General features: G+C 38.6%; 1 protein-coding gene across 1 annotated transcript; it reads right to left on the reverse strand.

The window, feature by feature from the left end:
- Positions 1-1,878: 1,878 nt before the first annotated feature.
- LOC140559579 (prostacyclin synthase-like) lies at positions 1,879-16,597 on the reverse strand. Its single transcript, XM_072683118.1, has 10 exons — positions 16,501-16,597; positions 14,713-14,836; positions 14,226-14,401; positions 11,665-11,811; positions 11,005-11,132; positions 9,090-9,265; positions 5,327-5,471; positions 3,879-4,060; positions 2,465-2,616; positions 1,879-2,115 (listed from the first exon to the last, which is right to left on the reverse strand). The coding sequence occupies exons 1-10, from the start codon at positions 16,566-16,568 to the stop codon at positions 1,956-1,958; spliced, it is 1,458 nt and encodes a 485-aa protein (XP_072539219.1). The 5' UTR covers positions 16,569-16,597; the 3' UTR covers positions 1,879-1,955.
- Between the last annotated feature and the right edge of the window lie 672 nt (positions 16,598-17,269).

Consider the following 17,269-nt stretch of genomic DNA (forward strand, 5'->3'; position numbering starts at 1 on the left):
TATCTATCATCTATCTATCCACCTATCTGTCTATCTATCATCTATCTATCCACCTATCTGTCCATCTATCCATCTATCTAACCACCCGTCTGTCTATCTATCATCTATCCACCTATCTGTCTATCAATCTAATGTCAATCAATCAATATCAATATCAACATATATATAGACATAGCTATATATCTGTATTGTCTCATCTCCCTGCATACACATTTCTACATGTTTCATGGTGTGATATAATGTGCTACATGTATTAATGAGACTTATTCATGTAATAAGCAGTATTCACTATTTTCCACCCTCAGATCTGTCATTGTATGGTATTATTTGAGCTGTTAAAGCCTGATCTTGAGTGCTTATTTGGCAGGAAGATATGTTTCGCAGTTAGATTTAAAACACTGCATGTACATAAACAGAGACATCTTAACACTGTAGGCAGCCCCAGCCAAAGACAGTCAATCTTAAACAGTTTAATAAACACTGTAATGTCTTTAATGATTTGTGTTATTGAACGGAACTTGAATGACCTCTTGTGTTTTGAGGCGGTGAGATGTGGGAGACTTTTCCTTTGAGCTTTCTAACTAGGCCACATCCCTGCTGTGGTGGAACTGGATGGTATTAGTTTCTCCTGGGTAAAATGATTATGTAAAGCCAGCAGTTTTACCAGTTTGTGGCAACCTGGATTCTTGAACAAAAGCATAATTCAAGATCCACAAATTAAACGCTGGAGATAAATCCATGGGCATCATCACTTTTCTTTGAATTTTTGCATGAATCAGGGTGCTTTAGTGCTGAGTATGAACACATCAGGCACATTCCTCAAAACAAAAACATCTTTAGAAGTCTTCAGCTTGTTATGTCAGGGCAATTCACAGTTTGAGTTCTCTCAAAAAAAATTCATATAGGTCAGTAACCACTGAAGCACAAGTCCTGACCAATGAACCCTCCTGTCCTGTTCTTCTCCCAGTACAGCTTTAGGATTACCGCTTTGTCAAAAAGGCACAGAGCAGTGGCAGAGTACAGCAGAGGGGCAGAGACAACCAGCAGCCCTGTGACCACTATTCAGATTTGAATGCACAGCAATTGGATCCAGGAACAATATGGATGCAGTATCCTTAGTCGTCCACTATGGAACTCTACTTCCAAGATTTTGGACTGAAGGTTTCTTGCATTTTTGTCACTGCTCCTAGACTCTTCATTGAAGCTAATTTTACATTAACCCATAAGAGCCAACAATGTCACAGAGCCACTAGAATATGTGGATATCCTTACAGCACTTTGTCACTTTAACTCATGAGGTCCCTAAGTGACATTCACTCAACATCCTGCAAGCATCTCAGGACAGTGTGAATGTGTGGACCTGTGACCTCATGTAAATAATGTTGGTGTGCTTGTGTAGTACGTAAGTGAAAACTAGATCATGAGTATCTTCTGGTTCTAAAGGTCGGTTGCATTGAACCAGTTCTGACCCTGTTTCTAGACCATAATGACGGAGTACAATTATGAAATTGTTGATGTCACATCTGGATGTTTAACCTTAAAATATTAACAGAGATCGTCATGTGACCTCTTTATCACATTACAGAAATACAAGAATAAGCTGCTCAATTAATTTAACTATTTTTTATTACTTTGAGGATTATTTTGGTCTTATGGGTTAAAGATCTTTAAGACGGGTGAGTCTGTTAGGATTATAGTTTATATCTATATATGTATATATAGTTTAATCAAAACAATAAGGCAATATTTCAGAAATATTTACTTAAAAATAAATATTCATAAACTTAATCAAATAAAATAATATTTCATAATACAACAAATATTTTTATAAAATGGCCTCAGACACACACATTCATTAAGTTCATTGACAACACCATGCATAGTTTAGTAAATAAAAGAAAAATATACATATATGTACACAAATATATATAACAATAACTGAATAAACTAAATGGTTATTGGACATAGGGCCGTTCTCTGAGTTTATATCGTATTGGAAGCTCCTCGATCGGCTGCAGCATTCCAAAACCGTAGCGGCTGGCGTCCACAGCAGGCACCTGAGCCTCGGGGTCACTCAGCTCAATATCCAGATGAGACAAAACCAGAAAAACAAACCTGTGCAAAAAGAGAGCAGGAATGAGATGTCAAAAGACAGAAAAGCAGAAACGTCTGTAAACTGTTATACTCGGCACCGTCCTCAAAGCACCCGGTGCATTAAGGACATGGATATATTGAGATATATATGGAGACACTGAGAATGCTCTTCATCTCTTTAAATGGCTTTTACATGTGTAAGAGGAGGATTGCCCTCTTTACAACAAGCTAATTAATGATCTGTATGTGTGTGTATTTGTGTGTGTGTACTGATGCTAATCTCTTTGGCTCTGTGAGCTTAAGGACAGCGTGTGAGCTGTAGGGAGCCAGCTTTTCCCTTGGGACTCCCTTTGTCTCTGAGGACACTCACTGTCTGATGGACTGGATGGCAAATGGCTTTCCCACACAAGCATTGGTGCCCGCTCCCCATGGCATGGTGTAATACTTCAGTCTCCGTCCACCTTTGAAGAAGTCTCGTTTTACTGTTCCGTCTTCGTTAAGAAACCTGTCGTACTTAAATTGCTGTGGAGAAGAGCACAGAGGATTCACATTTAAGTGATGGGATTTGCACACTCATCTCTCACTCTTTGCTGCCAGCTCCATTCTCAATGTAGTTGTGCCACACGTGGCCAATCAGGGGTAGGGGGGAAAAGGTTGGGTTACCATGGCATGGTACATCATCAGGTGTGGAGATTTTCCTAAATGATAGCATTGTGAGGGTAATAGTGTCCATGACGCAGACGTGTAACTAAGGCTGCTTCCCACGGCAATTAGCTGCTTTTTATTATTGCTGCTGCTGCTTAATCCTACGGGCGTCCCATGTTCTGGGTTAAACCTTTCCAATGGGTAATCCAACAGTTTAAACTCAGGGAGCGTATGTGTGTGTATATGCAAGAGGAGGCACACTCTTCCTTATGTAACTGGATAATCCCCTTGAAGAGTTTTCCCAGCTCGACTTAAACAATACCAACATTACTGGGGTGGATTATGCTATTAGACACAAAAGGGTTTAACATCTCAGCCTGGAATGGCTGTAAATAGCCAATCAAAAATTGCTGCAAGCAGCAAGTCTAATGTTGTAAGACTGTACTCTCTAAAACACAGAACCCATATAACAATATGTAATATGTAGGCACTCTCAATGCTCTGCATACAAATGAATTATTTAATAGCAACTGTTGCTAGGTTGGACAAGCTTTACTCTCAAGTTCAGTTAACTAGTTAGAACTGACAACAGCATGCAGCCATGTGAAGGTTAACAAAGTGATAGCATTACTGGAAAAATGTACAGGCATGGGTAGGGAAAACTGGACTCCTAATGAATGTAACAAACGTGACATGGTGTTGCTGGCGGTGGCGGAAATTTCCCTCCAGCTTCTCCATTCTGCTCCACATTTAAATTTACAGTTTACCATTGTCCTACTCTCTACTTATAAGTTGAATAGCCAGCATTTGGAAAGCTTGTTCAAACTCACAGCAGTTGCTGTAAAAGGACAAACATGTCTTTTACATATATGGACAAATGTGTTGGGACTCACATCACTGAATATATGTTTCATTAACCATTACCACAGATGTATAAAATTAATGGGCCACTCTAAAGAGCTCACTGAATTCCTGCATTCCTGTAATAGGATGCTACCATTGCAACAAGTCAGTTTGTGAAATTTCTTGTCTTCTTGTAGATTTTTCACGTTCTAAAACTATATCTATAAAACCGATAATGTTAGGAGAATAAGTTTTAAGGACAGCGTACATGTATTTTTTTTTTCACATTAATGTACCTCAGGCTTGTGGTGAATTTTGGGGTCCATCTGTGGGCTTATGAAAGGAAACAGGCACACACGGTCACCCCTCCTCACATCGTACTCTTGTCCATCTGCCATGCGTAGAGTCTTGTTCTGCAGTACCTCACGAGTGATGAAAGGGGCAGCAGTAAGTCGAAGGGTCTCCTCCAGGGCACTGTCTAAAAAAATGACAATTGTGTAAAATTTTTATTAGAACTAAAACACTTCGAAAAGTACATTTTGTAGACTTGTTAAGCTCATCTAATCTACTTTGGGGGCTTCACCTCATATTAACTCAGATAATATAATGCCGCTTTATAATGTATAACACACAGGCACAGAAACACTTTCACAGTCTACTGCACTTGTTAAGTGGATTCTCCTGTAGCCTTTACCTCACATGACCTTTGGTCTTACATGACTCAGGCCAAGATGAGTACTTTCCTGCTCGGTTCTGTTCTGAGCAGGCTAAAATTGTATGTTTCATTTGTGCCACATAGCCCACCCCTACTTCAACACTATGATATGTGGCATGATTGCAGTAGAAAAAGTTATTTGTATTAAAATAAATGTCTCCAAGTTAGAACTGACTTTTATGGTACAGTTCAGAATGATATCAAATATATATTGAATATACTGAATCTAAATATACTGTTTTAAACAGACTAGTCATTGTATTGGTGGTCACATTAGTAAACACTTTTTTATTATTATATTATATTTAGTCTAATTATATGTATACTGCAGGCATACTGCCCAGTTCATAAAACAATGTCAACAAAAATATGGTTATTTTAGCTGTCTACCACAGCACAATGGAGCTGAAATTAAATAATGAAGATGGGGTCAAAGTGCAGACTTTAATTTGAGAGTATTTATATCCAAATCGAGTCCTATGAACTGTCACTGTGAAAGTTTAAAGAGCTGCCACAGCCAGTAAAGCAGGACATCATTAGGCTGACAGTAAAAAAAAGACATCTAAAATGACAGCTATCAAATACATGCCAGAAAGACCACAGGAAACAACTGTGGTAGATGATCCTATTCCATGGACATGTCTCATCTTATTGACAGATGAGACAAAGATCAACAGAATGATGTAAAGATAAAAGTGTGGAGACTGAAAGGAACTGCCCATGATTTAAAGTGTATCACTTAATTTGTCAAGCATTATGGTATGGACTCAAATTAAAGCTGAAGGTCTGCAATTTGAACTAATATTCATGTTCATTTTTAGTGAATTCCAACTCCAATACAGTGCGGTACAACTAAAATAACATTAACTTTATTAACAGACAAAATATTCAAGACCCTGTGAGCATCAATATTTGAAATTAAATTTACTCAGAGAAGAAATGGAAATCATTTACACAAGGGGCTTCGCACAACAACAGGTTGGGGGCTTTTTCTGCCTATCAGGGAAAGATGCTCAGTATGACACTCACCAAACACAGGTGTACGCTGGTGTGGGTCAAGCGTGGTGGTCCCAGGAAGTGTGATGCTGTTGAACTCTTTTCTTACTGCACTCATGGCCTCAGAGTGGGTCAGCAGGAAGGCCAGGAGCCAGAAGGCAGCGGGGCCCACGTTACCCTAGTAACAGACAACAGTTAGCAACATTAAGGCACTCTGCCAGAGTTTAGCAGCAGGTAAACATTGTTAATGCCGGGTCCATCAAATAAAGTCAAGCCCATTATATGTCATTCAATCCTATTCCACTTCCTCTTCCTTCTGGCCTATTTCAGTGTACTCTGTTTTCCTATATTTCTAAATTTCTGTGGCAGGTACATTTAACATCTTAGATCCTATATTTAAGTGTTGCAGGGCCCAAAATAGAACCCTGTGGGACTCCACAAGAGTATGCTAAAACAAATGCTTACCAAATCATTAACAATCATTTCTGCATTAGAAATAACAACTGAATAATAAACGTAGAGTGTAAGAGGTTAAAGAGCGCAAGAGTATGACATCACAGGAGTTGTAAAATTGCAGATGTCTAGTTTTGAATCACTCTTCATACTACTGGTGAAAGATCAGTTAACAGTGCAGCATGCAACATATTAGCTTCCATAAGAAGTGGAGCCAAAGCAAGACAGACTGGATGAATTAGAGCACAAGGAAGCAAAGAATGTGTCCTTAACATGTCCCCTGTCCACTGTAATGATCTACAGTGTTAAACTCTGGTTATTCTCACAGCACCAGCGCCAGAGGGCTTACTATAAAAGGAGGACCACTGGGAGCCAGTGGAGGACATAATGTTAAAGAAAATTATGGAACATAACTGTGTCTGGGACATTTTTAACCAGCGCATGGATGAACAGACAACACCCCAGGATGAATTAAAGTTGACATTAACGGGCTGATTAAGCACAGTGCTTGCATTGTGAAAAGAACTAAAATGTTAATGCGCAGAAAAGACAAAGAATTCATAGCCTGTAAAATAAGCAGAGATATAATGGGATGAGGTAGTAAACATAGAGATTTATTTATAGTCAGTAGCTAATTTAGAGTCAATAGCTAAAGTATATAGCATGTCATTCTATAGTAATGTCTCTAATCTGAATAGTTAATTCAACCATATGATATTTTCCACGAAAATGATGTAGAACATTTCTATAGCAGCACAACAGTGCCCTCCTCTGGCCAGACTTATTATTAGGTATTATTCTCTGTGTGGATGGTTGTCTGACTTCAGTCCCTTGGGGCAGTAAAACAGACAGCTCTGTCTTAGTGAATACTATTACGCTGTCTGCCGGAAACAGATGAAGACATGGTCCCATGGTCCCAACTGTGAGCATATGTATCTTGTCTACACTTAAAATATTTGCTGCACTGAATTCCCTTGACTCAACTGTATTAATAATTAAAAGATTAACAATGAATGAATAATTTCTACATGATTCTACATCATGTACCATGTAGACATTAGGCAACAGATTGAGTTTCTCTCAAACTGCCTGAAAAAGGAGAGCAGAGCAAACTCATCCCACATATATTGGATGGAGCACCTTCATTCCTGAGAACACAGTTCTCCAGCCTGTGCTTGGCATTAGGCATAGTTTCAACAGGTTAATCTCCTATCTGGTCCAGAGAGTCCTATTCTATTGGCAGTACTTCTCTACAGGGATCTGTGTCAGCAATGGGTGCAATCTAGCTGAATGCATTCATTAGAAGGGATGTTCTTAAACATTTGGACATAGTGTGTGTATTTTATAATATTTTATAATACACACTCAACAATAAAAGTGCTTCAAAAGGATCAATAAGGCCCATTTTATACACTATACACATAAATTATACATATCTCTAGAGTCCAGTGGCGGCGTGCTAAAGGCCACATGAAGTTTGGAGGTGTGTAGCGATTGACAGAAAGTTGCCGACCTCACAATGCGCCCCTGCGCACAATACACCCCAGCATCCGCTAACCCTGATCTGTCATTTTATGTGGCCTACCACGTCGTGGCTGAGTTGCTGTCATTTCCAATTGATTCCACTTTGTTATAATACCACTGACAGTTAACTGTGGAATATTTAATAGCGAGGAAATTTCCCAATTGGACTTGTTGTACAAGTGGCATCATATCACGGTACCATGCTGGAATTCACTGAGCTTCTGAGAGCGACTCACTCTTTCACAAATGTTTGCATAAGCAGTCTGCATGCCTAGGTGCTTGGTTTATACACCTGTGGCCATGAAATTGATTGGAACACCTGAATAATATAATGTATGATTGTATAAGTATGAAGAACCTAAATAACCTTTACTTATTGTAATCTCTCTTACAAATGTGGTTTCTTAATGGAATCAAAATTGGTTAATCTTTGGTATTCATCCAAATATAAAAAAAAAAAAAACCTTAATATTACATGTAGAGGGAGGGAAAAAATAATCGACAATGAGTATAAAGCAGCAAAGGCCTGCCATTCAACAGAAATGATAAATAAGAACACATCTATGAAGGAGCGAAACTAAACACATGAGGGGTGATTACTTCTGCATATCTGCTATGCCATCTACGCTGACACTTAGGCACGAGCTGGAAAATCCTGTGTTGAGACTGGCCCTAAGCCAAGAGGGTGTAGTGTTGTGCTGCATTACTGTGCTTTGTTAAATGCAAGATTGCAACGACGGGAATTCCCTTAGGGCACTATAGAAAACAAAGGGCATACACAAATTAACAGACGTGTTAAAAATGCTTAAAATAACTCTCGCATCAGCTTTCATATATTTACTACCTCCTGAACATAATAACAGCTAATAGTAGTTCAACCTTAAACAAACCATGTAGGTTACCTGCCTTAATGGCACATGTGCAGTGTCCGATGACAAAGAGAGTGCACATGACTGTATTTTATTGTACTATAGTGCTTCAATTTGATTTAAAATCACAGCTTAAATGAAATCTCTCATAGATTAGCTAGATTTTGTTACGGCTAAGTTTAGGGTTAATGTAAATATAGTATAGGACACTCTGCAGCAGCCACACACAAGCCCAACGTCAGCATGCCCAATGCCATGCATCGGCAAGGGGGGTATAGTTTCCTTAGATTTGTGGATACAGAGTAGTGGAACTGTGAACTGAGTTGCAGTGCTGTTTGTGCTCCAGAACTAATCGTCCAACATCAGTACCTGATTTCATTAACTCTGCTGTTGCTGAACGCAATCACATGCTAACAGCAATGTTCTAATTTCTAGTTTAAAATCATCACTGAAGTGTAGAGGCTATTACTGCTCCACAATAATTGCCTTGATTTTAGAGGAAATGTCAGATGAGCAGGTCTTTGGACAGACAAACAGACAGATAAATAGTCAGATCTAATGCTAATGGGGCTGAATGCAATCAGCAAATCCTAACAGCAATGTTCTAATTTCTAGTATAAAAGAGAATAGGCTGTCACTTATTACAATAAATAGCTTTAATTTACGAGAAAAAAAAAATTGAGAATGAGTGGGTCTTTGGACAAACAGAAATATAGATAGACAGATCTACTGCTGCCGTGGCTGAATGCAATCAAATCCTCACAGAAACGTTGTAACATCTAGTATAAAAACTTCCAAGAAGAGTAGTAGCTGTAACTGCTCCTTATCAATAGCTTTGGTGTCAGAAAAAATGATGGATGAACAGGTGACAGACAGACAGACAGATTTTTTTTATCGTGGTTGGAAATTCTGGCCAGAAAAAAAGGAATTAAGATTGTGGCCGGATTTACCTGTGTGGCCCAGAGCTGCAGCAGCATGGCCTTTCTCTGAGTTTCCTCATCCGCTCCCTCCTCCTCTAGGTGCTGTCGGTAGCTCTGCAGCCATAGACTGGAGTTCTCCCTCAGACCAGCTTGAGCCAACAACTCCCACAACCTCTGCTTCACTGAGCCGGCTGTCTGCTTCTCTCCTACAGACAGAGAGATAGAGAGAGGTAGAGAGAGAGAGAGAGAGAGAGAGAGAGAGAAATGCTGAGTAAACTAATGTAAGGAAATTAGGCAACATAATATCCTTGAATACAGTAAGTAAACGGGAGTGTGTGTATGAGTAAGGCAAGACTGATTCATAAACTGGACAGGCAGTGGCACAGAAACGTGCCTGACACCACGTATGTATGCAGTCTGTGATCAAGCAGAGCAGTCATAATCTTAGCTCACTTTTCTTCAGCCTCTGATGAAGACATGTGAGAGAATGTGACTACAACGGTGACACAATGGCTGAAGGGAACCAGTGAGTAAGTTCGTAGCTGAATGAGTATATAAAATAAAAACACCTAGAGGGCATTTGTAAATGTACCTGTTAAATAGGCAGAGCCAAATCAATGACTAAACACATCATAATAAGATCAGCACAGCAATAAAGAGTTCACTGAGGGCCAGTGATCCAGAAACGTAGAGAGCTAGAATGAATAGACAACCATCTCTGAATTGCTACACAGACTCAGTGGAGACAGACTGTTGATAGGACACGAATGGCGAAGGTTAGACAAGTTCATTCCTCACGGGTGGCCGTGTTGTGTCTTTTTCAGGCAAGTGGCGGTAGATTAGATATGACTGTGATAATAGGCAGGACTTAAAACAGCCTCAGCGTATGCAGAGCCAGGTGTGACGTGAAAGGCTAATGAGGTCATTGTGAGTGTGTAACCGAGAGTGAAAACATTTCTAATGCTGTTTTGATTTACAAGGCGTCACTGCCCGTGTCATGAGACAGTGAATGACCTACAGTGATGAGGTCATTCAGACGCTATGGAAACCAGCCCCGCCAAAACATAAGCAGCTTTAATTGATGAGGTAATGACATCTTACCCAACAGTTTATAGAACATAAACGCCTAGATACAACATGACTGACAGTGTTTTGGGATTAGAGGCATTAAGGATTGCAGAAAAGAACAGCCCAAACTGTGACTTTCACATACTGTTGCTATTTTTACCCCTTATTTTTACTCCTTACTGAGAAATACCTCTTTACATTCATAACTGGATAACAAATCTACAGTTTAAGCAGCATTGCATACCTGTACCAGTAAAGGCTTTACATGTCGCATACAGAAATCTGATCTATATATATATATATTTTGTATGTAGGTACATGTTTGTTTTGTAGATACATGTTTTTTTTACGATAGCAGCGATATATATATATATATATATATATATATATATATATATATATATATATATATATATATATAAGAAAACATGGATATATCCAATATGCAAACATATATCCAATAAATCACATTATTATATGTTATGAGACACACATTTCATCCATATCACCATTCCTGATGGGGAAAAATACTAAATACTATATACTATGGACTATAATTTAGATTTACTTATGCTACATACATACATAGGTATTTATTCATCAATAAATTCATCAATTCATCAATAAATGTATGATCCATATATCCAGATTATCCATCATATATTATGGACATGTGTCCAATATATAATACTTATGTGTATACAATTTATATGAGCAAATACTGGATTTTGATATATTTGCCCAATCCTTTAAATCCTTCGAATGTCAAATGTGCATATATGGCCATATATTAGATATCCATATGAGTGCAACACCATAAAAACATTAAATCAAGCAAATACTGCTCTGCTCAAGTAGAAAAGTCAGATGCGCTAACCTGATTTCAGCGTGGTGCGAGCCATCTTGATCAGGAGGCTGTCGAATTTTTGGTACTCCATATAGACTTTGGCGGCATCTGTGCAATTGTTATTCTGTTCTCCACCAAAGAGAGTGAGATATCCAGCCCTAAATTTGGGAGAGAAAGGACAGGAGGGGACCACAGGTAAGGCAAAGCTTCCGGAAAACATGGCGTGACAAACCCTCATGAATCTGACGGACTGCAGTGACTAAGTGTTAGTTTCCGCTGTCAACGTCCGAGTAGAGCTAATCATAAACTACCAGTGGTGAACATTAAAGTATCTGAATGCCTACACTGTGGGTGAGCCCACCACTAATGCATTCTTGTGAAAATGTTTGTGCTTCAGAGAAGCTATTTACTGGAATGGCATAAACGTTGCATGCGTCTTTTTAAAGCAGATATTAACAACACTGCTAAATAAACTAAACTAACAGATTAGCTAACAGGCCCCACAAAGTAGCTGTGCAGTTAATGATTCCCTGTCTGGGCTCTAAGTGCCCTCTTCCCCTCTTACAACTTGTTCCAGGTTTGTAATGCCTCTTATTTACAAACATTGTTCATTACAAACCAATCTAAACTGTTTATCAGTTGTGGTTTAGGTTTTCCGCTTGGGGTATTTTTTGGAATTTAATGATGTACCTAAATAGAAGACTGTAGCAGAAGCCAAAAAGCCCATCGTGTTTCCAGTCCTTCTGGTTTTGGGCGGCTGTCTCGAACGTCAGAAGAGTTTTTAGGTGGATTTGCATGTTGTGGTTCAGGCAGGAGAGGCTTTCTCCTTGGAAGTGCCTGCAGTGAGTAAAGGGTTAAAAGGTGAGGCAACAGAAGAATGCTGTAAACAATACAATGCAAATGTCAGAGCACTTGAGAACCTTATATTTAAACATACACACTGTGTCCAAATATTTGTGGACACCCTTTCTAATGAATGTGTTCAGCAACCCATACAGCTTGTCTAGTACCAATAGAATAGCACTTTCTAGAGAAGATACACATCAACCTTTTGGCACCAATAGGCATGGGCTAGAGAAATATAAAGCCCCCCAGCATTGAGCTGTGGAGCAGTGGAACTGTGTTCTCTGGAAGGATGGTGCTATATTTAATACTTCTGGGATCAGTTGGGGAGTTGGGGGATGAGGTTGGGTGGTGATCATCCAACATCCTGATCTCACCACACACTCAAGTCCCCACAGCAATGCTCCAAAATCTAGTGGAGCATTACTGTCCTTAGTGGAGCATTACTGTCCAGTTACTCCAACAACTGTAAGAAAAACTCTCATGTGTCCTAATACTTTTGTCCATATAGTGTATGTGTACGGGCTATAAGCTCAGAAAAAAACACTAACATTGGGATAAATGCAAATGAAAAAAGACTCATCAGAGTGTTAACCAATTCTGAAACTCACCCTGAGGGAACTTCATAGTAACTTCATGTTAAATCAGGTGATTACACTGAACAAACCCATACAGTGGCAGAGCTGCATCCAGTGGACAACATTTTAGGAAAACAGGGAATTCTTGTTACTTCTTACTATTTATATTTTTGTTTGTGTCTGTTCAATGCCATAATGTAAATGTGTTGCATAACAAGAGATTTCTGGTTAAAAGGAATCTCCTTTGACCCAGTAACCGCAGGTCTCTAGAATTCCAAAAAGATTAATATACAGTAGTAGGTTGTAAGATTTTGTGATAAACCCTGACGTGAAGTACCTGCTTGTCCACAATGGTGCCCCACAATGCAATGAACTGTTTATTCAGGTTTGGGTGACACCTGAGATAAGTAAGCACACTTGGTCCAAAACAAATGTTGAAAAGACTCTGACAGAAGGAACGTCAGTGAGGGCCACACCTCATGCGTACAGCATGCGTACAAAATAGTCGCAACAAAAGGGCTGATCCCACATCAATTAATTTTAAAAATTAAAATTCCAGCAGAAGACAGCATGTTCTTTAGACAACGGGCCTGCTCCTAAAAAACTCTTAACTGGTGATGTAATAATATGCAACAGTACAGTGCTTTAAAGAGTCCCATATTTAAAGAATTTACAGTGTCAGTAACAACTAATATAATGGCATCTCTTTTACAATTTGAGAATATGAGAACAGCTATTACAATGTTAGCAAAACAGCAGGTGAAATGATGACTCAAGCTTCCTTAAAGGTTCCTGGACTGGCTGTACAGGTTTAGAAAAAAAAATGTAATTGTTAGAAAACCTGGACATTACATGGAGATTATTTACACCTTTCCACTTTTACACCAAAAACTGTTGCCCTTTACATATTTCATTTCTAAACCCGATGAGTGTAAAGTTGCATTTTAACTGTATTCCTTGCTACTCTTACTCACACTCATTCCCATGTGAGCTGTTCACTCTTCCCATAATGTTATACCTATGTGTAAATGCTAAGATGGGTATTTCATAACAGAATCTGGATCTGACTGGCAGCAAGTATCATTTTATGTAGGTTGGGAAAACACCATCAAGTTTCCTGGTTTCACATGAGTCGTACCACATCCAAACACAAAGTATTCATAAAATCCACAAACTGATATGCTTAGTGAAACCCCACAGGATTATAGGAGACTGCAATTCATTAAGTGTGTGTTTCCCTGAGTGTGGCACTCCCAGTGGTGGAACAAATACACAGTACATAGTCCTTGCCCAGATTAAATCTTCTTACAATTAATGTTTTTTTAAATGCATTCCAGATCTTCCTGCCTGTGCTGTGAAGGAAGTCATTGGCAAAATGCAGTCTAAGGAATGATGGAGAGATCTCTGCACCATAAGGACACTAAAGTCAACAGTCACAACAAACTACTGGTGACTTTCAGTTTTTGTTATGACTGATTTGACTGTGCTTTTTTGATTGATGTCTTTTTAAGCTTGAGGACAATTGAGCTTACTGGAAAGGTAAACCGTCTCTTTGGCATTTTTTTTAATCTTGTTTCAAGTCACACAGGATTTCAGCCTTCTCACAAAACAACACAGTATATATAAAGTAGCTTTATAGAGTCTAAACTGTTCTAAATCACTGATTATTGACTCTAGGTGTGCAGATCTGCAGTCTTAAACAGTTCCTTTCTCTCTCTACTGATAGACCTCACTGACCTCCATGAGCTGAAACTGGTTTGTTGGAGGAAAGAGATAGTATTGAATAGGGGAGGAGTCAGAAAAAAAAAGACTAAAATGAAATCACTGTACCTTTTCATTATGGCCTTCTCTGAGTCAGGTTTGTGATTTGGAAGCCTCAGATTAAATATCCTATCCATCAGCACCTGCGCATAACGTGTGAAGTCCAGAGATGCTGTGTCCTGAAGAACGGAGTCATAGGAGTGGGGGTCCAGCAAGACGGTAACATAGCGTCCAGCCACACGAACCTGTAAGACAGAACATTGTGACTAGATCTGCAGATGTTAGCGGTTACACTCAATAAAAGTGACAACTGTTTTGAAGCGACGCCACAGAAGCATCATTTTTTTTCTTTTTAAAGAATTTTTTTATGATGTTTTTTAAAAAACTGAAAACTTTGAGGACAGTATTACAACCAAACAGAGTCTATAGTGCTGTAAATAAAAGAGTTGGGATAAAATGTAAGAATATGTGACCTAAAGAAATTACCTTTTTCAAATGACAAAAAATAACTAAAGCGGATTAGTCTTTCTTTCAGTGTTGATGTTGTTTCACTTACTGTAAATATGTCACCATGTTTCAGCTTCATTCTTGATAAAAACTTGGCAGCATCTTTTCCAAAATCTAGCGCATGTCCCAACCATGGAATAATCCCTTTATCCAAAGGAGGCTCTCGTTTTGACCTAAAGTCAGAGTAATATTCAAGTTAAGTAAGGTTAATCAATCAGAACATTACAGTCTCTCTGACAGTGGAATCCAGTCCTGTGCCAAATCATCCAACCATAATGACATTAATAAAATAGGTTGAATGACAGCATGAGATCTTATTGGATCAGTCAGTATGTACTAGTAAGTTCTTGTCAAAAATAAACAAGGAAAAATGGAGAGCACATCATAATTACTCATCCCGCCAGTCTCGTAATGTTTATTTATTTTTCTGCCATGACAAAATCCATCTCTATAAACCACAGACGCAGACAGACAGCAGGTCATTAAAATTAGGTATGACTGAAATGGAGTATCCTTTTTTATTACACATTAATCAAAGCTGGATATCGTCCCTGTGGCAGCAAGGGAATCAGGTGATGTCAGTTAATGAAACAAAAGATGCTACCTAGTAATATTAATAACGTACAGCTCTTGTACTCTACTAAAACAATTTCTTAGAAACTTGGAAGAGCTTGTTTTTATTGGGCAGGTTTGTTCTGGTTTCTTCTATTTAAAAAAATGTATAAAGGAAAGTGTTTATATACTAAGGAAAGGAAAATATACTATTTAATTTATTCATCTGTCTTTCCTTAAGAACTCAGTAGAACTCACTAGTAAAAAACTACATTTTAGAGAAAATTCCACATACCTTAAATACATATTGCAACTAGCCTAAACTAGTCAGAATTCATTTATGTAAATGTAAATCAGGACTTGGCCACACTCTCAACTCCTCACACCAATGCTTCAAAATCTACTGGAGCATTACTGTCATTTCCTGGACAGTAGAGACAGTTACTCCAACAAATGTAGGGAAAACTCTCTACCCTTGATTTCAGAAGAGTTCATGAATGAGCATGTGTCCCAAAACCTTTGTCCATATAGTGTATGTGTACAGGCTATAAGATCAGACTAACTAAAACACTAAATACTAATTTTATTGAGATACAAAATTGATATTTATACCTTAAATACATATCGCAACTAGCCCAAACTAGTCATTTTCATTTCATGCATTTACGCATATGTAAATCAGGACTTTTTACTAGTCAGAATTAGTGTAGATTTCTCAAACAATTCCAGTTTCTAGTTGACAAGAAAAAAATGAAGAAGTTAAATTATAGATGTGAGAGTGAGAGAGATTTTACGTAAATCAATGGTGACAAATGAGTAAAGATTACATTTACGATATGCAATATGACCAGTCATCACGGCTTTACAGATGTATTGATCTGATGTTATTAATAGTAAAAAAAAAAAAAAAAACATAATACAAAATAGTCAATAATGAGTTACTGACTAGTGACATTTTAGGCTAAAACTACTTGCCATATAACATACATTACTGTTAAATGCCTGAGTTAAGCTCACAAACTGGCTAAAAACAAATCGCTTAGTGAAAGACTACTGCTGTTTTAGTAATAATCTATAACTACATATACATTTACACACAGTCTACACAGTATATCGCCCAGCACCAGTACCTGATGTCCGGCAGTATGCTGGACTGGCTACCTGCGTCTGAGTAGCTTTCCCCTCATTCTTCAGTGTTTCCGTTAAGATCGGTCACATCAGAGGACATATCGAGAACATGAACACTTTGGGACACACTAGCTGAGCCGAGTTTCTGCACACTTACCGTGTACGATTTGACAGGAAGAAAAAGAAGAGAAGTCCGTGGAAGAGCAGCAGAATGGTCCAGATCATCTTGGTCTCGGTTTCTGAAGTGAACGGCTGAAGCACGGTTTCAGAATTGGACAGCAGGAGTGAGTTAGCTCTTATATGGGAAACAAAGAGGGTGGACGACAAACAGGTAACGTAGTGCTCCCGCCCACACTCACCAGAGAACAACATCGAGTCAGTCAGATCTTACGGAACTGAAGTTTCTGATTCACCCTACAACAGACATGCGGTCCGTCTAAATGCCCACACTGGCTATTTATACTATAAGAATGATAGATGACCATGAAAGCAGAACAGCAGCCATTCTGCGTATTGCTAGCTATAAAAAGATACTACATAAAACTACCAGGACATGATCTCTTTCATGGTGATGATGTGTTGCCCATGTGAATAGTCAAAGCGGTAAGTCATGTCATAAAGCTCATGGGAACCATATCTATTCATCTGGAAACATTATAGGAAATAAAAACGAGAGAATGCAGAAAAAGGGTGGAAAGACAATGTTTCCACCACCATCAACAAACAAGCCAATGGACGTTGATAGGAATGAGGTTATTCTTGAAAAAATAACATTTAAATATTGTTAAGCATACTATACTACATTCTGCACATTCAGTTTTTTTTCCACCCCCAGGTTGCTGATCCAGGGCATGGGACTGAAAATCATCATCTTAAGTCATTATCATCGACTTTCCTTTAAATAATAAATTGTAGTATGCAAGCGC

Source organism: Salminus brasiliensis, chromosome 7 (genome assembly GCF_030463535.1).
Source record: "Salminus brasiliensis chromosome 7, fSalBra1.hap2, whole genome shotgun sequence".
Classification (NCBI taxonomy): domain Eukaryota; kingdom Metazoa; phylum Chordata; class Actinopteri; order Characiformes; family Bryconidae; genus Salminus; species Salminus brasiliensis.

Bases quoted from the DNA above. Each gene is read 5' to 3' on its own strand.
- LOC140559579 (XM_072683118.1), bottom strand. From the start codon at position 16,568: ATGATCTGGACCATTCTGCTGCTCTTCCACGGACTTCTCTTCTTTTTC. The intron at 5,472-9,089 runs GTAAATCCGGCC...GTCTGTTACTAG, and splicing joins TGCAGCTCTGGGCCACACAG to GGTAACGTGGGCCCCGCTGC. The intron at 4,061-5,326 runs GTGAGTGTCATA...TCATTTTTTTAG, and splicing joins CCAGCGTACACCTGTGTTTG to ACAGTGCCCTGGAGGAGACC.